Consider the following 22,839-nt stretch of genomic DNA (forward strand, 5'->3'; position numbering starts at 1 on the left):
TACGAGCTGAAGCGTACACGGGCAGAAACCATTATAAGTATCCACTGTGTCGGACCACCCTCAGTGACTGAAGAGTGACTGCAAAGACACAACAAAGCAGAAAAATCACCCTTCTCTTTGCTGACGAGCTTCGCAACCGTTAATCAGCGTATCTATTTGAGAAATGTTCTCTGAGGCACCGGCGTGCGAGTGTTTAGGAGATGCTTGGAGCTAATGGAGGCTGCCGTTGCTCCATCTGTTTGTCAACCCCTGAGAGACGGAGGAAATGAGGGTGGTTGGGACACATGCCTGTACCCCGCGTGTTTGTTTAATACATCACGAGTCATGAAAGGCTCTTGGACGCGCTCAAGGTTATTTGGTTTCCCCCCGTGGTGCTCGGCCTCGCTGCACGATGACATGGTTTTGCCACAGAGAGGGTGGTCTGCCTTTCCCATTGGAGCCGAGGCTGGTCTTGAAGTGCTAATAACAGCAAAATAATGCACATGGAAAGTCATATTTTCCTTTTTAAACAGATTAGGGAGTTGTAAATGAGGGGGGGAGTTAATAAAAGCATAATAATGGAGCCTCTGTAAGCTAAGATTTAAAAAAAAAAAAAAGATGTGAAATCTTGTTTTTAGGCCTCCCAGGTTGACTCAAGGAGAAATGCAAATAAATAGAGCTATCTGTGTCTGCTTGGTCAGATAAGAGCCAGAGGCTATTCATAGCTTGACAGCTTGACTCTCCTTGGTTCCCCCCTGAAGATAACTGACCTTGTTGCACCACACCAATGTCTTAAGATATTCCTTCCTGATTTTAAGAGAGGAAGAAAAAGCGCTTGAGTGTAGGAGAAAGCAGTTTGTGTGTGCCTCAGTCGCCCAGCGGAGGTTTGTTTTAACTTGATCTAAAAGTTGTACAGCAAATAATTCTGAATGTATGGATCTGTCTACAGGCGACACTGTATTTTTCAGAAGAATTGAGATCACTGGAGCTCAGCCGGAGTCTGGTATTGTTCACCGCTGTGACGTGCCACATTACCACTCCTGCTTAAAGACCTGCTGTAAATCAGTTTCAGTGAGGTGAATTATTAACCTAGACCGTCACATTCCTCGTGCTGATTCAGCCGTTCTCTGGACCACGCTGAGACATTACTTTACTTTCTTATTATTTCTTCCAAAAACTCTATCGTCTGCTCAAGTGGCCGTCAGTCAACCCCATGACTGGAAGTCACAGCAAACTAGATTTCTCCTGGTCTGTCCATGTCTGCGTCTTTGACACAGTTGCAGCACAGTGCAGATAAGGTGGCTGTTAAGGAGGGCGGCCCAGTGCTGCCTAGACAAGACTGCTGTTGAGCTCTTAGCAGGAATGCAATGACAGGTCTGGACCTGAACTTCCGCATTAAGCAGGAAGAAGTTAACAGTCAGAGAGACAGATGCAATCCACATCAACACACCCAACTGCATATTTCTGGTGTTGAGCTTTATTAGAGAATAATATTTTTAGGTGGAGCTGATGTCCATGAAGCCGTTATCTTGAACCTAACTGGTGAAACGAGGATTAACACATTTGAAAAGGTGAGTTACATCTCTGTTAAGTTGGATGTGTTCAGTTAACGGTGAACACTCACAGCGGCTTTCCTCTGAGCGTACATGACTTTGACTGTAGTGCCATATGTTTGTTGTTTTTAGTCGATTGTGCTTTTCTCTCCTCCAGCTGCAGCAGTTTGTATTTAACTGGAAGTATAATACAGATAATGTTCCTTAATACAGACTGAAAGTTTGTGATTTACAGCCTCCTCCTTGACACAGACTTTTAAAAGTTGTCAAATGATGTTATAACAGTATAAAAATGATACAAAACGGTTATTGTCACCCAAGATATCTTTGTACTCATAAGATAAGGCTTAATTAGGTTGCTGTATAGTGATAAGGCAGCCATTATTCAGATTTTAATGTAATGAAAAGAGTGTTCAAATGTGTTCTTGTCTGCTTTCCAAACTGGGTGGACCCGTCTCTGATTTCAGACTGCTCTATGACTCAATAACCACATGAAACTGATAGGGTTGGCCTCTTATTTTAGAGCTAATAGTGCTGTCAGTTTGTCACTGATTAGAGGAACATTTTGTACATTTGGCGATTAAATCACAGAAAAATGGACTGTGTTCCTTAGAAACTGTATCATTGCAAGCAACCATTTGGAATAACGGTGTATAAACCATTTAGCTGACAGTGTTTCTTACGTCTTTGACATGAAAACGCTGCAATATATGTTCAGACAGACTGTCCAGTGACTCATGTTCAGAGGGGATTTTATGTTAGAAAAAGGATGAAGGATTATTTTTCCATGTAAATATAACCTGTTGGTGGAAATTAGTGTCCATGTTTGATTTCTGCAAAGGCACAAACTGTCTTCAGCAAACAGATACGATCTCGTGTTTTGTTTATGCCCTTCAGCGCTTTGTTTCTGCTGCCGAAACCCAAATTTGCCTACTTTACAGAGTACATCCAGTTCTGTAAACACATCTGCCCAAGAGCCAAGTATAGATATTTGATCCGAATAAGAGAGGGAGTTTCTGTGCATTATGGTAAACATGCTGTGCCACTTAAGAGTTGTTGTCTGATTTCCATTTTCGCCTGAAACTTGAGTTACACGTGTACTGAAACTTATATTTGAGATTATTTAAGGGGGGAATTGTTTTCTGGTGGAATGTAGAAGTGACTTGCGTGCTATAGTTTCGTCTTCTTTAGCTGCATAACAGAAGTACAGTGGTGTGTTTTCACAATGCATTGTGCGGGTTTGGAAAGGGGCCAGATTTCGTGCCCTGAGTGTTTCCAATAATATTTATGAATGCTGACAAATCACATATTTTCTGTGCGGTTTCTAGAAAGAAAATAGAAAATGGTGCAAAGAGGCAGCGACATACTTTTGTTGTTTTCCTTCACGTTGCAACATCGTTCCAGAGTAATGTGAATATGAATCATAAGTTTGTTAAACTTTGTTGTACAGTGCATCCATTATTCTCTCCATCTCACCTTACAGAGGTTAATCTACAGCTGTCATCAGTTTGTAGAAACATGTTCGATTAAAATGGAAAACTGAGCTCACTTCAGAGCACTTTATGCATCAGTAATGGTTCCTTCAAAAAGCATTAGTCATGCCGAACTTTCTCTTCTACTAACTATGGGAGTTCTCTGATAAAAATCTTTTGCATGATTTCACAAAAGACTATGTCAACCCTGATATCTTGAGCCAAAGATGTTGCAGTTTTTTATCCAGGGTCATTTTTAAAAAAAGGAACTGCTGGACATAAAGAGGGGGAAATAAGTTAATTCGCTTTCTTGCTGAAGGTTTGATGAAAAGACTGATACCACTCTCATGTTTGTACACAAAATATGAAGCTAGAGCCAGGAGTTGGTTAGTTTAGCTTAGCATAAAGCCTTGAAATAGCTAGCCTGGCTCTGTCCAGCACCTCTAATGCCTATTCAAAATGTCAAAGTATTCCTTTAAGTAATACTATGACTCGAGCTTCAGTGTAACACCTTTTCTGTGGTTCTTGTCTGTGTTTTATTTGCAATGTCACACCTACTAGAAGAAGTGTTTAAGTTTAGTGGTGATGGGTGGAGTGAGTTCGCTTTGCCATTTGGTCAAGATATGAATCCAGTCATGCATTTATCTGCAGAAGAAGTGACTACAAACTTGGGTTTCACCAAAAAAAAAGAAAAAAAGAGCGTAACGTTATGTTTTGTTTAAAACATGTTTTGTTTAACCAATCATGCACAATGTAACTTGGTCCATTTGAATTATGTTTTCAGACCATTAAAATATGACATAATGTGAGTGAAGGAAACTGTAGTACTGAGCTTGCAGGTGGCTGTTCGTGTCACCATTTCCTATATACGATTTCAACATCGCAAGCAGCAGGAAGCTTCTTCACCACTTCCTCCTAGGGGCAAATCATTCGCGAAAAGGGGTGGAGGAGTTTGGCCCACATGCTAACACAGTTAGAAAGACCCACCCACACGCATGTCACATGGAAATTTTTGCCCAACACTCAAAGAAGTGTAGGAATTATGGAAAACTTTGCTTAACACCATCCCCACCAGAGAAGCTTTTTTAATCTATAATCTGCCCGTCTATGGAACCAGACGATACACAGTTTCTCATAAGCTTCAAACCATACATGCACATGTGTCAGATGTTGGAACAATACTGATGCATTTCACGTTCAATTGAGAAACATCATGTCACAGTCCTGTATGAACTCTTGCCTGGAACACCATCAGTCACTCTAGTCTCCTCCACAGTGCGACTGAGAGTCTGCCTCCTGTGTCTCACTTTGCTTTTGATTAACTCTCTGCAAATGTTTTCTTTCTTTTTTTTTCTTTTCTTATTGGACCTAAAAAGTCTACTAAACAGATTCCAAACTGGTGAGTGAAAGCTGTGAGTTACACATATTTTCATATCTAAATGTAACATGACAGCAGAAAAAAAGGGAAGCGTTGAGACCAATGAGATGAAGGTGTGGGCGGAGCTTGGAAAACGCTCCTGTCTAGGTCAGTGGTTAAAATCAAAAGGGAGGCCTATAAAGAGTGTAGCAACTATGTGGCCTGTCTGAGGGATCGTTACCATAACTTTAACCGCACCAAACTTTTACGTAACCTCAGCTATTGTAATATTAACCTGAACATATTCAACTTCTTATTCAAATAGAAGCATCTCAAGTCTTACGGTTAAACATAACCACAACCTTCCAGTTTCGGAGCACTGGGGGGGGGGGGCGGTACTGAGGCACAGCTTTAAGCTAAATGCTAACATCAGCATGCTAAAATATTATAGATATTATATAGCAATGCTAACATGGTGATGTTTGGCACTAAATCAATAGTCAGAGGATCACAATCACTAGGATAATGGGATCCATTTGTACCAATCCATCCAATAGATGTTGAGATATTTCACTGGATAAGAGAAACATTTTGCTTAATGGAGGCGCACGAGGAAAAGTCAGGGGATCATCAAAGTCAGTAGGATTCATCCTCTAGGGATCATATATGTCTGTGCAAAGTTTCATAGCAATTCATCCAATAGATGTTGAGATATTTCAGTCTGGACCAGACTGATGGGGGGGGGGCAACACTGCCATCAATAAAATCTAAAAAGGTCAAATGGTCACCAAAGTCTGGTTTACATTTCAAGTATTCATTTTCAAAAAAATGTAATTTCTTATCCACAATTTACTACACAATTACTTTTTATTTGCTTGATGTGAAACACATTAACAGCCACTGAACCACAGGCAGAAGGTGCAACTTTAATATTCCCCATTGAGCCGTCTCTCAGACCAGTCAGTTTGGTTTAGTGGTTATGTGACTCGTCCAATTACTCAGAATTGACTGGTTCAGCAGTTACTGCAGCCACACTTCCTGCTGAAATGTATTTAATTTCAGCAGAATAATGTTGTACCCAGGCACTTAAGGGGAGGCTGTACAGTAGCTATAATACAGCACATTACATTTGTGGAATTAGTGAAGTGAAAACTCCATCTAAGCACCGCTGTACTGTAACTGTATGAACTCCCACTGACACCTTCCCTCTACTGCACATGGACCACTGTAAGAAAACAGGGCCTATTGTTTTGACTGCACATTCGAGCCCATCATAACATTTGCTCTGAGAAGTGGGGATCCAAATGATACGTGTGTGAGAGTCAGCGTACTGTACATAATTACAGAGGGAAATCTCGAGTGAATCTTCAGGCGTTGTTTTCAGGGAAAACACAGACACCCCAGTCGTTCCTCGGGCTATTTTGCTACTTTACACTGAAATTATTAATCTTGATGATTAGACTATATAAATCTGCAGCAGCTTGAGTCTTGAGACTTGTCTTGAGGTCTGCAATTTATAGCTAAGACCAATATACAAACATGCATACGTTAGACTGTCAGTGGTTCTTATTCTTTGCTTTTTCAGCATACAGTATTTGAAATGAATTATTATTGTCATACATGGTGATTGAAACAAGCTTTGTACATTATAATCATGTCATGTGAGCGCATGAGTTGAACACATGATGGCCTTTAATGACATTATAGGACTGATTGCAGTAGTGAGCCGCAGGATCTATGGCTGGAACTTGTTTCATTCATTCGTACAGATAAAATCACTACTAAAATAAACATCTGATGGTGTGATAGGCACAGGTCTGTCGACAACAAAAAAGCACATTTTACTCCTGAATCTGAAAGAAAATACAAAAGAATGAAATAATATTGCACCCTCGAGTTCAACACAACAAGTTCTGGCGAAACATGAATGCCTGGGAGTTATGCATGCATACTTTTCCTCCTTCAGTCAGGGCTGGAGATGTTTTGCAAGATATCATCGCCTCAGGGAACATATTACAACTGCACGCATTTCAAAGTAAAGCAGCAGTACTGCGTCTTGCCACTGGCTGCGTAACATGCACGTGTATTCAACTGTTTCAGATGGATTCTCATTCCACACATTCCCTCACTGTCATTCGTCATGACAACCGTATCCAATCAATGAACATTCTTTGCGTCCCCGCAGCACCAATCAATACAGGTCGTTGATACGCACGGACAATCAGTGCCGATCACATGAGGAAACAGTTCTCAGTCTGATCCTCTGAGTATTTTCTGTGTCTGACACTTGTGTTGTTGCTTTAAACAGATGGACGACATTGACGCCATGTTCAGCGACCTGCTGGGGGAGATGGACCTCCTCACTCAGGTGAGCTATGGCCGTTGTCATGACAACCGCAAGACGTAAAGTTTGAATGGTCGTACCGTTTTATTCTAGCACTTCACGCCACATCTTATATTTATGTAATCTCATATTAATTTCTTTGTCACCTATTTTATTATTTATCACTCGTTATTACTCATTATTGTTTATCGTTTATTGTGATGTAAGTAATGTTGGACCTTAATGCTGTTTCCTTTTGAGACAGAAAATAAATACTTAATACTTGTCTTAATATAAAAGGATTGAATACATTTAGTTTTTCTTTATTTTCATTACTATTATGTATTTCGTATCAATTGCTCAGAGCAGTTTTCAAAAATAAACTTTCACTTCATTTCATAGGCCTACTAAATGATTTGTAATGAGTGGGTGTGCTATTTTTTAAAATGTTTTTCAAAAAAATGACAATTTTCATTGAAAAGTATCATAGGAGTGTACGTTTTGGAGTGCATCAGATCCCCTGTTTTTGCAATAATACATCATTTTGAATGAAAAAGTTTATACACACTTTAATGCAACAAACACATTTTCATCACATGACATTTTCTCCAGACTGCCCGGGGTTAATTCTCCCACTTTATACCTTAAATAGACTTTTCGTCTTTAGAGACAGATGACAAACTCACTAAAACCCACCATCGATCATCGAGACACTCTAGACCGGCTAGCACAGCAGACACCGCGGGGGGAAAGCACTCTTTGTGGTCATCTAACAACCGTAAATTACACTCTCTTTTGGAGGGGAGGTCAAATGGCAAACTCATAAGCCAGCTAGAGATTACACATTTTTTTCTGAAGTGAAAAGCCCCGCTGATCACTTTGATGTTGTTTTCCAACCCACCACTCGTTTTAAATCACTGCCATTTCGCCAAGGGGGCTTAATATTACACATTGAAGCTCTGTTAGGTGTAATACCTAAAAACAGATGTAACATTACATGTGTAAACATACCTTCTTACATAATGTTTGGGGGCAGTTTGTTTCCAAGCACTCAGATTCAGAGTGGATTAGCTGACTGAGCCTCTGGGGGTCTTGTGGCTGTACAGACATTGTATTCATGCTCTTATAAACACACCACCTTGTTCATTCTTCCCTGCAGAGTCTCGATCAGGAAACAGTACCCCCTGCAACTCTCCCCAGCACCGACAAGGAACTCAACTTCTCCTTTGCCTTCACTGACCTGAATGGTGACTTAACATTTTGTCATGTGTGTAGAAATACTACGACAAAGAACTGGGTGTTGAGCTTTTGCGCCATGACTTCCTACAATACTACAGTTGTGCAAGCGCAGGATATATTGCATGTTTCATCAATTATCTGGAAAACTATCAACACTACTTGGATAACTGGTAGTGACGTCAAGAGGTAGAAAAACAGTTGCTCTGCAGTGTATCTGGCTACTGTTCAAGAGGTGATTCCAGACAAAGATTGAGGTCACTGTACGTGCTGATTACTCTGGCTCTTATGGGCTGTAAAACAAGCTGTATTAATGTTAAAGCAAGGTTACAGCATCTGTTGTTATTAGTACTTTGGGTCTCCCTTTCCCTCTTGTCTTTTCTATTAGGTATGTCATTAAGTACTTCAGTCAAATCACCTTCCTGGATCTAACTGAATAACAATCAAGGACAAAACAAACAACAGTGCCATTTTCTAAATCTACAATCTACAGATAGTAGTATTTTCAATTGTTTTACCTTTATTTGTTTAGCTTTGTTGTCTTTGTTCTCAGCTGTTATGTCTATTTCTGTGCAAGTACACAGAGAGCGATGGAAAAAGTCAAATTCCTTGTATGTGTACTTTGCCAATAAAGCTGATTCGTATGCTCACAATGACAATGTTTAGCAGGTACTGCTTACCTTATTCTTAACTTAGCATTAACTTAGCATGCTAACATTTGCTAATTAGCACTAAACACAGGCCGAAGCTGATGGGAATGTTGTTTGTTTTGCAGCTATTTGGTCATAAACCAAAGTATTTGACAAACAGAAATTTTGACCTGATGATAGCTCAAGAGGAAAAGTCAGGGGATCACCAAAGTTAGTAAAAGTCATCCTCTGGGGACCATAAATGTCTGTACGAAATGTAATTTACAAATACTTTAGCCCAGCCTACAATACAGCACCACCCGCCTTATTCCTCCTGGAAGCCAAGGGAAGATGAATGAGGAATGAAATGAAAGTGTTATTGCATTGCGTAATGAAAACACAAATAAAGGAACATGTGAAAAATGAAAATTCTTCATGTTTAGGGGAAAAGCACATGTCATTTCAAAAAAGGAACTAAGGCATCTTCAACGGGACGACAATTTAAAGAGCGTTTGCTGAGTCGTCAAACATTTTGAAAGAGCCGCAAAACCTCAGGTTGACTGTTTCAGGATGTTTCTGGCACTTGTTTTTAATATACATACTGTACCCGAGCCAGTTCTTGATAAATAAACTGATTTTCTTCTAACTCCAGAGTCCCTTCATGAACTGGAGGACAATGACTTGGACGCGCTCATGGCTGATTTGGTGGCTGACCTCAGTGCGACGGAAGAGAAACTCACAGCAGAGATGCAAGGTCGAAAGGTGCCATCACCGCCCCCGCCAGACCGGCCGCCACCATCTGAGGGCCTGAGCACACACCCCGCCTCCTCCCTCGCTTCCCCTGCATCACCCGCAAGCAGCAGCAGCAGCACTGTTAGCACCCCGGCCTCCTCCGCCGCCTCCTCTTTACCACCTCCGCCTCCTCAATCTGAAAAGCCTACAAAGGTGAGTCAGCCAGTGTTCAGTGTGTAGGATACGATTAGCATCTCTGCAAGCAGCTCTTAACCTCTCTACTGGGAACTGGTCCACAATTTAAGAAGTGAGAGTTTTAATCAAGGCTTGTCAGAGTAATAGAGAGTTGATTTTAGTTAGTATGGTTTCAAAGAAAATGCCACAATAATGGATGACAGATAGTGAAGAACAAAAGAAAATGTCTGTGCATTGTTAGGCTATTAAAATATAATATGACAGAGCAGAAACATGAAGCAGAAAGAGGCAATAATGTCAAAATCTCCGTTTTATTGCTGCCGTGTCTTGGTTTACCACGAGAAAGCGCTTCCTGAGCCATGCGTGACAAGACAGTATTACAACAAAAACATCCCCAGTTCCCAGCATATACATTTCTGCTGAGTTTTTTGTCTTTACGGAACTGGGAAGAGTGGTATTGCTCTTATAACAGTTGGACGGTGAGATCATGGCGAACTTGTTTCTGGACGGAGGCATCTGTTACAGTTACAGAGACTCGTGAGGCGGAACAGCCGAGAGTCTGTCTGGAACAGATCAAACACATACAGCCATGAGGCAGGAAAGAGTAACAGCATCAATACCAAAAGGTTGGAGAAGGGGAGGTAAGATGTGGCAGTGGTTGGGGGGCGAACCCAGACGGGAGCTTATTGCTTTAGCAGGGCTTGTTACCTCATCCTTCAGAGGTAAAAACACCAGCTGTGCTGAGGCAGAGAATGTGTCATTGTTAGGCAGAGGTGTACAAGTTCATTAAAACTGCACTGTAGGCAGGATCGTTATAAAACACACCTGATTTATAGGCCAAAGAAAAGGATCTCCTACCCCTGCTAATACGAGATCCTAATCTGAGATCCAGTAGATTAGAATTCTTCAATGGACACTCCAGATATGAAATTAAAACTAAATCAAAACAAAACAGTACACCTTATGAACAGTATTTAAGTGCTACAAGTTTACCACCATTTACCCTTTATAAGCATTAGCTCAGCATTTTGGGAATCATGCTTATTCGCTATTTTTGTGAAGAGTTAAATGATACCACTCTCATGTATATATGGTAAATTAGAAGCTACAGCCACAAATTAGTTTAGCTTAGCATAAAGGCTGGTAACAGGGAGAAACAGCTGTACAACCTGTGTACCAAATGTAAAAGTTTCCTCACTATAATTCAGCTGTCTCATTACATGTTATTATTGGTCCTCTTCAGGAGGAAATCGAGGCTCAGATGAAAGCAGACAAAATCAAGCTGGCTCTTGAGAAGCTCAAAGAAGCTAAAGTGAAAAAGGTAAGACGGTCAAACATTGAAGTGTACTCCTCTGATCTTACATCCACTGACGACAGTAAACTCTAAAGACGTCGTGAATTACGGCTACGTGGACATCACTGTAAAAGACGTAATGTGCAAACACAGTATGGCTCTTTCTGTTCTCTTGGAAGAGCCATCAATCACAGTAATGGATGGCCACTTTCATCCAGCCAGCGTCCTGCAGGACAGCACGGTCTCCTCTTTGGGTGATATGTGGACTTTCTCATCTTCAAAGCAGCCAACAAAAGCACAGACATGTGGTCTTGCATGCAAAAATATTGCATGCACGTGCTACACTTCTACTCATGGCTTGGCGAAGCAACTCACATGGGTGTGACTGCATTAATAGCCTGTTTCCCTGTTGAGATAGTAATGATACATTCTTAGAAGTTGTCTAAAATCTAAAGGGAATCAGCAAAAAACAGCTTTTCCAAATTGCCATGTGTGTGCGGATATGAGGAAACACAGACCACTGGCCACTTTCGCAGGAACATCTGGTCCAGGGTTGTTAGACGCAGAAGAGCAAGGTGCACTCTCAGTGGTTTCAGCAGAGCCGTCTGTTGCAGAGGCCCTCAAGTTTCAGATAAACCCACTGGTCCCGGAGCATGCTTTCGACACGGATCATGTATTTTGAAGATACCTTCCTTGCATGAGGAAGTTCTGCAAGAGGAAAAATAATTTGATATCCAGTGACATTTCATTCAACCACACGCCAAACCCATATTGTTTTCCAGGGAAGGTCGAGACAGAGTAACATGTGATCTAACACTCTAAATCCTCTTGTGATAACATCTCTGAAAAACCACATTTTTATGACACAAGGCAAGAAGACTGGCTGACCTTGGTTCTGTCAAACTCCTCAGCTTCCCAAAGCTGGATTTGTTTCCAGATGAGAGGAAGTGTGAAGCCATATGAGCCTGTGAGGAAAGCACTGCTCCGCTCCAGAGCAAAATTAATCTCAGCCAACTTGGCGGAAAAGGAGGTGCTAAAACTGCAAAAAGAGACAAATACAATGGAGAAGGAATTACGAAAAAGCCAAAGAGGTTCAACAGAATGGAAAGACAGAGGTGCTGATCCTCCAACTCTTCTGGTAAAACTAACATTAGGAAACAGAATCAACAATTTACTGAACGTAGCCTGTAATTAAACTGGCAAATGAACAGGCTGCACATGCTTCACTGCTTGATTTGACTTCAGAGACACCTGCTGCTGTCCACAACATGTTTTAACTCCAATCTGTCAGGCAGATGGCACAGAAAACATGTTAGAACTGAAAAATACTAAATAGTTTGAAGTTTTGGGAAATAGCTTACAAACTTTGCTGAAAAGAAAATGAGAAAATACAGCAAAGTAAGGCAAAGTAAAATAGAGTACATTTTTTCTGACAGTTGGTGGTGAAGGTGATGTTGAATGACGGCAGCTCCAAGACTCTGATGGTCGACGAGAGGCAGAATGTCAGGGAAGTTCTGGACAACCTGTTCGAGAAAACTCACTGTGACTGCAGCGTGGACTGGAGCCTGTGTGAGACCAACCCTGAACTGCAACTTGGTGAGTTACTGCAGTATGCAATCTGTAAAGCACCTTTCATACAGGTTAGTGCAATTCAAAGTGTTTTACAGATGACTAGCAAGCTGATAATATAACAAAATATAAACAGTAAAACAACTTAAAACTAATGCATCCTTTAGCCTGTTTAGTGGTCAAAGGGCAGTGGAAGGTGTAGCGGACCAGTGTACACTGTATTGAACCCTTTTTTCCACCTGGGAAAAGAATACAGATACTACAACTTCTGTCGGCATTACTACCTTTCAATGAACAAAGCATACCCTTGTTAGTGCATTTAGGTTTAACCATGAACCATATTCAACCATAAAAACTGCATTAAATCATATGAAACATTGAAAACTTCAAGTTCTTAACAAACAACTTTCAGTGTCCTCCTTTCCCTTTCTAAAGGAAGTGTTCAGGTGTGACAAAGTTCAGATCCTCCTTTTTATACGTTCAAGATCCTCAGTTAAGTAAATTATGATTTTTAACCTTTTAACCATGAATTGAAACATTTTACCACTACAACTCAACCTGTTCACTGATGTACACAGCAGTAATTCCTTACACTTAATATTTTTTTATAATGAATTTTACATTTAAGCACATATAATCCCCATTCATATTATCTCCCTTTGCACAAATAACAGTTTAGTCTCAATCTAGTCTCGCCTGCCTACTTTAGCTATGTTTTTAAGATGATAAAAAGATGATTTGCCTTAACGTTAAACATGACACTGAGGTTTCTTGCCTGTTGTTTTGTGGAATCCAGGCACTAATATCTAAAAGACATCTAAAAATAGATAATCAATAGATCTCGTGTCATCAGAAGACACAGCCACATAAAGCTGTGTGTCATCGGCATAGCTGTGGAAAGAGATGCAATGTCCTGAACAGAGGAGAAGATTGTAACATGGGTGGGACTACTGGGAAATGAAGCCCTAAACCTGGCAGTGTCTCTATGTCCATACATACAGGCTGTGGAGCGTTTATGACCAATGATTAATCCATCTACAATCACCATTACTTTAAATGTGTTGTCACTGGTTGATATAGCACTATAGTGGTTCAATCTGTGGTCGTTTCATGAGAGATTTGCTGTTTTAAACACCTTGTGACAGGTTAAGTATTTTCAGGGGGAAATAAAAAATCCTTTGCCGCAGATTTCCAGGAGAAGTTTGGAATAAATCAACAAATTGGGTTGTTTGAATAACCAAACTACCAAAATGTCATTAACACAAAACAAGTCGTAAAACTGTCTGGCACTACTGGTGACGCTGCTTCGGTAAACGTAGTTTAGAAACATTATAGGAGCACCATAGAAGCAGAAAAACACAGCAGTGGTAATGTAGACTACCACTTTAACAACATAAGCCTTCAGTGTGTTTTTATATGAATTGTCAACTACACGCACACACACACACAATGTACAGGGTGGGATATTTCATTGAGGTCCAGATGATGGACTGTGTTTATATTGGCATGATGGCAGCCACACTGCAGCAAGCTCACAATGAAACATTGATCTTACTCCCATCAACCACCCCCCCACCCCCTTTCCTATACTCTCTCTATCCCTCACTCTCTTACTCACACATATACAGTGTAGACAGGTGGGTTTAATTTGCTGTATCGGACACTGTCAGTCATCCTCCCTGTCATGCGGAAATAGAAGCCTTATGATCTCAATCCTCCGTCTGAGCCCGTCTGTGCTATATTTACCTCAGCGGCTGGACTTCACGTTCTCCGGCCGCTCGTGACCACCTGTCTTCTAACCACTTAATCAGACTGTTAGGGAGATAATTCAAAATTTTAATATATATATATTTTATATCATGAAGGGGGAGTCATTTTACGCCATCTTGAGACTGTTTTAATGAGATACTGGTGGTAAAGTCATTAACCTCTGTGAGCAATAAAATCTAAGTCAATATTATTTTGCTTGGAAAATTATATTCAAGTAATTCTATATGCAGCTAGCTAAGCTGTGAAACACTAAATTAAAGGATAAGCCTGGAATTATTACATATTTTTCTTATTTTCAATTAATTCCATTAGAGAACCAAAACCATTTAAATTAATCATAAATATATCGGGGTTTTTTTAGAAAAAAGATTAAGTAATATCCTAAAACTGGGGCACTGTCATTTCTAGCAAACGTTACTCAAGCAGGAGTAAATAGTGCATTAGTTGGGGACTATTTTCAGCAGCAGAATAATACACATTTGACATTTAAGTATTTAGGGCAGCAGAAACGTGTATGTGCGATTGATTCACAATAAACTACAATGCCCATGTTCATGGTAATGAAGGAACATGTCACCAAGTGTAATGGTGTGTCTCAGTCATGTGTTTTAAAAAGTTTTTATACAACAATAGACGTCTACGGCACAGAGGAATAAGATATATCAGGTTTTGGATACACAGGTTACACACGTACAGAGGAAAATTTAATATCACCAGACTTTTAACTGTTTGCTGCAAATACCTTGTCACAGTGACATCTTTAAAAATTGTAGCATTGCTAAGAAATGCTAACAACTTCTTCCTGTAAGTCAAAAACAAAAGCTGAAACTTGAAGCAGATATTTTATGTGTAATACTGTATATCACACAGGGATCTTAAACACCTGATAGATAGCTTTAATATTAACCTTACAACAAGTGCAATCAATACTGTAGATAAACCATTAAAGAGGAATTAACTCTTTTACTCTCTGGATATTTTACATGCTTCCTTTTGCAAAACAAATGAGGAAATGTGTGTTTCCCTTTGGTCAACACAATTTAAAGCATGTCATCCACACAAAGCGTCTTATGTTTAGGTCTTTTGACTCATGAGCACGGGGTTGGATGGTGTTTTGTGTCATCTCTGACTAACAGCTTGACAATGGAAACTGGTTGAGTTAACCCTAACCCCCCCCCCCCCCCCCCCCCCCCCCCCCCCAGAGTGTGTTACGCTCTAACTACTGTACATTTTTACCGACCTTTAATCTCTATCAACAAGAAGTCCAGAATAGTCATGCTCAGTAAATGCCCACAGAGCTCCACGGCAACAATCTTCAAACAAATCTTCATTGTTAAATTCACCCATGTGCTCACCATGCACCATGTGGTTAATGCAGTTCAAAGGGATTTTTACTCCTAATAACGCTAGCAGCAAAGTCACACCATCCATTTAATTGTACGAGTCAAACTATGGACTTGGAACCCTGGCAGCAATTTATTTAATGCCTACCCCTGCCTCGGCTGGTATCCTGTAATTGGGGACCGTGGCTAAACTACAGTCAAATGCCCAGTACATGATGGAGATCTATGGTCCTGAGTGTGTGGGTGGGCAGAGAGGAGGAGGAGGAGGTGGAAAGTGCCCTTAATGTGTTTTCGAGGTTTAGTGCCATTTAAAGTCCTTCCAGCAAATGGGGAGGCTTGTATTTTATTGAGCCATTCCTTAATTCATCCCACTTGAAATAGACAATTGTACAGCTGTGAAAGTGACTTTGAAACGAGCTCAGCTGATTTAAAGATTTCATGACAGAGTGAACTACTGTACATATGGTAAAGCATTTGTTTTGACATCTTTTAAAGCTAAAACAGAGGGGACATTGAGACTATAAAGTGAGATTAAAGACGGTTGTCCATTCGGGTTTAAATAATAATGTACTGGAGACATTTTTAATCTTCCAAAGCTGTGTTTGAACGTATTGAGAAGTTATTATTTTATGGTTGATAGAGGAGAGATTAGCTTTTGAATGACCTATGCTATCATTATCATATCACACTTATTTTAATGGGGGTTTTTTTGATGGTCACATGGGACATTTTAAGGCACCAACCAAAGACCTATTTTGTCGTTTAGGGATGAGGACTTGTTGACATTTCAAAGGATGATATTCCAGTGTTATAGTTAGATATAGCACCACATGGATCAGCTTCAATATTAAAATGCAGCTTACACATTAACTTATAAACAATTTAATACTCTTAATGAAAAGGTTGATACTCATGAACGATTTCCTGCCAACTTTGTACTTTTACTCCAAAAAATATACTTTGAACGCAGGACTTTTACTTGTACCATGGGCAAAAATGAACAAAACTATAATAAGAACAAATATTAGATCAGACTAAAGATTCGTGCTGGCTCAGGGGCCCCTGCTGCCGTGTGTCCATTTCAGACTATGGCACCCCAAATGGCACCATCAAAAATCTAGATTGCTCGACTCCTAGTTTGCTGACATCTAAGTTTGCTTTTCTCTTGACAGAACGGACGTTTGAAGACCACGAGAACCTTGTGGAGCCCCTCTTAGCATGGATGAGGGACAGCGAGAACAAAATCCTCTTTCAAGAGCGGGGAGAAAAAAATGAGGTTTTCAAAAACCCACAGGTCGGTCCCATCATTGTATGCACCTTTATGTACCTCTCTAAACGTACAGTGAGTGATCAGAGGTGAAGTGCGTGTGATGTCTCGAAAAGTCCAACACTGGCTAGTTCATTATTCTTGGCCTTGGTTCTGTCTCCACATTGTTTCAGCTCAGCGCCATCTGGCTATTTTCACTGCTGAATTGTTGTCTGAATTATGAGATGTCTTTCCTCCATGTAGGATGACCTCTTACATTTATGTCCTCACTGTAATATATCAGACAAAACAGCTTCAGGCAAAAGACATCAAGATCTTGGCATGTTTGTTGATATAACGGGAACCCTTTATAATCTCCGAGTGTTTAATGGATTCGGTCTGTTGGCAGAGACAAATAGCCGTGTCGGAAAAACCAATGAGATATTCTCGTTTTTAAAGCACTCCATCATGTCTCCGAAAAAAGACAGATCTGTTTTATACAGTACGTCCCGATCAATTTACTGTTTTAACTTTTGACAAGAGCAACCAAAATAGAATTCCCCTTCGGGCTTTCTCTCACCACAATGAAAACATAGGCCCAGACTATGATATGAAATCTAACTAGCCCAGTCACACAGGGACAAAGAGCAGGGTTCAAGAGACTCATGGGGGGTTTTTGAAAGCTGATAATGATTATTTTCTTGTGCTCAGGATGCTGATAGTCAGTGTTTTGTGCTTATTTCATTTTTCTAGAAAATAATTTAGGATTCATTGTTTTTAATCTAGATCTTCTGAACCTCTGAGGCTTTATTTAAGTCACATCACTTCACAAAATCAGGATAATCATACATCATCAAGAGTCTCCAGCCATGCTAGCAGCTCTGACTGTACTTAGTCAGGTATTTTGTCATAAACTGTCAAACAAATGAATGTCAAACTAAATCATTAATGCACTTTGTTTTATCCCTGCAGAACTTTTATCTATGGAAGAAGGATAAGAAAGCTCTCAAAGACATAAAAGACAAAGACAAGGAGTTATTAATACAGGTGAATAAACCTATATGCACACGCACACAAACCATAAGTGAAATATTTTCCTTAAAGTTTTCCCAGTGGGAGCTCCTCTCAGTGACCCCTTTCATCCCTTCTTCACCTCTGCAGGAGAACTTCTGCGGGACTTCCATCATCGTGCCTGATCTTGAGGCAGTGCTGTACCTCAAAGAAGACGGCAAGAAGTCCTGGAAACAGCGTCTCTTCCAGCTGAGGGCCTCTGGAATTTATTACGTGCCCAAAGGGAAGACCAAGGTCAGGGGTCAAAGGGGGACATGATTTTGTGGCAAAGACCAGACTATAAACATACATCCAACAGCTAATCCTCTAATCCAGGATACATTTAGTTGGGCTCAAACGAGTTGAACAGCAGTGGTGAAAGATGAAACTGAGACCTAAAGAAATATAGGGTTGATTTTTTTTCAGTTTTCACTGGGACTACAAAGTGTGCAGTCTTTCTGCTTTATGAACCACACTCTTGTTTCATGCAACACTGAATATAATTAGAGCTTTTACTCCCTGCTCGATACCTACAGTATATTCACTTACTGTATATCTTAGATCTCTTGGGAGCTCCTACTCCCAAATTCCCAAACCATTCATACAGGACATTAAGCCCTACTATTGCACCTTTAGTAAACAGGAAAATGGCAAAAAAAAAAGAACTAACTAAAAAAGACACTACAGATGACTTTTGATATATCGAATTATATAAGAAATATATAATATAAATATAATTCTTTTTTTTGGTTTTTCAGTCATCCCGTGACCTCGTCTGCTTTGTCCAGTTTGACAATGTTAACGTCTACTATGGCAAAGACTTTAAGAGCAAATACAAGGCCCCAACTGACTTCTGCTTTGTTCTGAAGGTAAGTACACACTAAATTTGTTGTCTTATCAATCTAGTTTTGCTTGAAAGCCACACACCCTTTCACTGTGGAATTGATAAAAAGAGAAACTGCAACTTCCCCTAACCGTGATACTAAAGAAAACATTTCACAGTGCCTGTTTCAGTAGTTGGTGTTATGAGGCACATATCACACAGTATACTGTAAGAGATATCAATGCAGAATTGTTGCATGGTGGTTGCATTTACATATGGTCCGCAACACAGCTGGATGCTTTCCTAGAAATGTCATACGCAATAAATAGTTTAATTTGAAGAAGTGAAAAGAGACGGTTTTATCCAATTTAGCCAGACGAGTGGTGAGACAGAAAGGGACTTTTTAAGCAGTTCCTGATATTTCTTTAAATTACTGTAAAAGCACCACACATTTAATTAAAAGAGTACTTTCAAATTGAGAATATTAGCAGTGATGGGAGGTACCTACAGTATAGCACTCATTTAAGACCAAGAAATGCTGACTGACATGAAAAGAGCAAGAATTAAATGGGCTGGTGGTCAGTCTTTAAGGGATGTGAAAGTCCGCTTTCTTTCTTTTCCCCTATCTTGTCTGGGAAATACCAGAATCAGCAGATACCATTAGACTAGTTGTTGAAGATCAAAGCAAAAAGAGCTTAGAGAGGCAAAGAAACTGAATTACCTACCAGTGAGGGACAGAGTCCTCAAGGTTTGAGACTATAAGGTGCTGCCGGACAAGGGCAAAGGAAAATGACCTGTCAGAGTGGACATTTTGGAAGGCTAGCCAGGTTTCACATGGTCTCTCGTCTCTCTCTCCCTCCTGTTGTTTAGGAATCGTACAGTAAAACGAGTTAAAAGCTGCTTCAGTTGTGGCAGATGGTGATGAAGATGATACAATGATAACTGAAGCTGTTTTCAGCTGCCTAATTGCTCAATTAGGGTGTGTTTTGACACTTTGGTGGGGTGGTGTTTATGGGCTGCTAAACACTGCAGCAACTCAAGGACGAGTGCAAAACAATTTAGCTTCATGATTTAGCTGTTGTATATTCAGAGGAGCTGCCTGAGGTGATCGCCAATACCTTCCTCATTATGTACAACTGATATCGTGACATGATGTGGGAAGTCAAGTTCTTTTTCAGGGGGAAACAATCGGCTGTGGGATTAATGACCAATCCGGTACGCATTGCACAGCAAATATTTTGGTAATCAGTGAGTGTACACTTAGTGGCATGAATGAAGAATGAAGACTATTTGAGCATCAAACATCTCATATTTCCTAAATTACACTGGATTACAGGATGTACTCAGCGGCACACACAATTGACTTTAAGTCTTCTGGTTTCTAATTTGTCTGTTCGTGTTTAGAAATACTGACTGGACTATTCCAAACAACAGGAATTGAAAATATAACATCCATTTAACTGATGTTGCCTGTGAACACTCTGATTCTAGACTCTCTCTGCCCCCTTGTGGCACCCTGTGATATTCTTAAAGGGGAACTCCACTGATTTTACACATCAAAGTCTACTTGCAAAAAGGTTTGCGTAAATTGCCTCAAAAGACTACAAGTGCTACCTCTGTAGCCCGCTCCTCATGTCTGCTTGAGGCTAGCGACCGGAGGCTACATTAGCTGCTACTGCTACTAGTACTCTTTTAATATCACCCAGTCACTTCATGTAAAACACTGAATCATCCAATCAATGAGTTAATTAAGGCTCTCATAGTCAAGGGCTGGTGTCTTTCTCTGAATATATTGATGCACTAATGAAACACATGGTATTTGGACAACAGCACCACATGACAGCTCTGTTGTTGCCTCAAAAACAGCTGATTTCACGTTTAATGGGAGCTACACTGAAAGGAGGGGTTGTGTGTGTGTGTGTGTGTGTGTGTGTGTGGTGTAATGGCAGAAAAATGTAACCAGTCTGTATGGTACATTTCAGATTTAGTTATTTGTCTCCACAGCATCCTCAGATCCAAAAAGAGTCTCAGTACATCAAGTACATGTGCTGTGATGATGCTTGGACCATGAACCTTTGGGTAACCGGAATACGGATTGCAAAGGTAAATGTAACCAGCTCTGCATGTAATAACAGGAAGTAATCTCCATTTGACCAGAACTCATGGCCTGTGGTGTGTTTCTTGCACTTGTAGTACGGTGCGTCGCTGTATGAAAACTATAAAACGGCCGAGAAGAAGGCTGCTGTGAGCTCCGTGTGGACGAACCGCAACACCCCATCGAGCGCCAATCCATCAACGCCCTCACCCACCATCAAAGGTAGCACGACACACAGGCTGCCCTTACTGAGTGTTTCAGTGATATGAAACTATGCAGATGTGGTGATATTAGTACAAACCATATGCTTGCACTGTATGTTCACTGGTGGTGTTTCTCCCTCTCTGCTAGCCAAATCACCAAACCAGGCCAATGGGCTCGCTCCAAAGCCCCAACCGAGACCCGTTTCTAAGGTATAAAACTCTTCATTAGTAGTGAAACTAATTATTATTTTCATTATCAATTTACCTGTTGATTATTATTGTTTAGTCTATAAAATGTTAGAAAACAGTGAAAAATGCCCACAAACCCACAATCCCAAGCTCATGCTTTTGCGTTTTGTTATAACACTACTTTAATCTCCAAGAAAAAACAAATGCTGGATCCTACATTTCCCATGATGCCATTAAAAGCATAATTTCACTATAGACCCTCTCTGCCTGGTAAACAACCACATCTTTCAAACCCCACACCTCGGATTGGTTTTTGGTTAAAACAGTGTAAACATGTGTCCACCTCTTGTACACGTATCATTATGTTATATTCTGTCTTCTCAGGACTTTGGAGATATCCCACCTCCACCTCCACCTCCACCATTAGCTGAGATACTTCCCCCACCACCTCCAGACCCAGTCCTCCCTCCGCCACCTCCTCTGGCTGCCAAGAGTTCCTCAAAACCTGCACCCCCCCAGCGAAACTTGCCATCTAATTTCCCTCCACCTCCACCTGCAATGGACAACCTCCCTCCTCCACCGCCTCCCCCACCCATCGACAGTGCTTCAGAGCCCCCCCCAGACTTCCTTCCACCCCCTCCTCCTGCCGCTGGCTTTGGTTCACTGCCACCTCCTCCGCCGCCGGTGAACTCCCTACCACCACCACCTCCTAGTTTCGGAGGTATGGACCAGTCTCTGCCTCCTCCACCACCAGATCCAGGGTTTTTACCTCCGCCTCCACCCCAGCCAATGTTCACAGGAGCTGGAGCACCCCCTCCGCCTCCACCACCTCCTCCACCTTCTGCTGCCCCAAGAGCAGCGGTGCGGCCTTCTGGCTCAGTGAGGAAGATGCCTCCCGCTCCGCCAAAGAGGACTACACCATTGACGCAAGGAGGAGGTGGAGGAGGTGGCGACTTCATGTCAGAACTGATGCTGGCCATGAACAAGAAGCGTAGCGATCAATAGCCTGAGAGAGAAGTTTGTGGAGTATAAATATAGTACAAACCAACTTAACACTTAATCAGACTCGTCTTGATTCCAGCAAAACAGCTACTCTTCACATCCACAACAATAGTTAACATCTCATGAAGCCAGTGGAGACCAATGCAGACAAAACAGACGGTGATCCGGCCATGCTTTTTCTAAACTCCTTATCCAACACATAATCTCGCATGAATCAAGTGAAAGGGTGATTATTCGCAGTTAAGAGTTAAACTTTACAGAAAATGTTATATAGAAGACCTGTTTTGTACAGTGTTTGAAAGCTTGAGTTCACCAGTGTCACAATTTGCTGAAATGCTAACGTATCTGTAACAAACATGAGATGTACCTTTTTTTGTATGACATAAAAAATATAATGCTGTCATCATACTTTTATTGTATATACACTTTCCCAGTTACAGTGCCCAATTACTGTAGTTTTCAAATGACTGTTGCATAAATAAAACTTCTTAAATAAATCCCTATAATTCCTGGTGGCATAAGAAATGCATGAACTGAACATCATTTCTTATTGGACTGAATTATTGGGTCACTGAGTACAACCTGCTGCCATTGTTTAAAAAACAAGGTATATGACGTACGTCTATCTAAAAGCAACAACCTCCCTGAAAACCATCTTATAATCAATGTCACTCCTCAAAAATGCTATAAAAGTTGAGATATGTAAAAATCACTGGGCTTAGTTTCCATTTTGTGGCTCTGGTGTGTGCATACTGTATGTGAATAGGGTGAAAAGTCAT

The 22,839-nt window shown here is 40.7% G+C and overlaps 1 protein-coding gene across 1 annotated transcript; it reads left to right on the plus strand.

Moving 5' to 3' along the window:
• The first annotated feature begins 1,410 nt into the window (after positions 1 to 1,410).
• apbb1ip (amyloid beta (A4) precursor protein-binding, family B, member 1 interacting protein) lies at positions 1,411 to 22,598 on the plus strand. The gene is made up of 14 exons (XM_070928166.1): positions 1,411 to 1,550; positions 6,670 to 6,729; positions 7,844 to 7,931; positions 9,202 to 9,494; positions 10,720 to 10,797; positions 12,207 to 12,366; positions 16,625 to 16,746; positions 17,671 to 17,745; positions 17,860 to 18,003; positions 18,507 to 18,617; positions 20,576 to 20,674; positions 20,765 to 20,888; positions 21,018 to 21,079; positions 21,443 to 22,598. The coding sequence occupies exons 2-14, from the start codon at positions 6,670 to 6,672 to the stop codon at positions 22,061 to 22,063; spliced, it is 2,037 nt and encodes a 678-aa protein (XP_070784267.1). The 5' UTR covers positions 1,411 to 1,550; the 3' UTR covers positions 22,064 to 22,598.
• The last annotated feature ends 241 nt before the right edge of the window (positions 22,599 to 22,839 follow it).

This window comes from Enoplosus armatus, chromosome 21, assembly GCF_043641665.1.
Source record: "Enoplosus armatus isolate fEnoArm2 chromosome 21, fEnoArm2.hap1, whole genome shotgun sequence".
NCBI classification, from domain to species: domain Eukaryota; kingdom Metazoa; phylum Chordata; class Actinopteri; order Centrarchiformes; family Enoplosidae; genus Enoplosus; species Enoplosus armatus.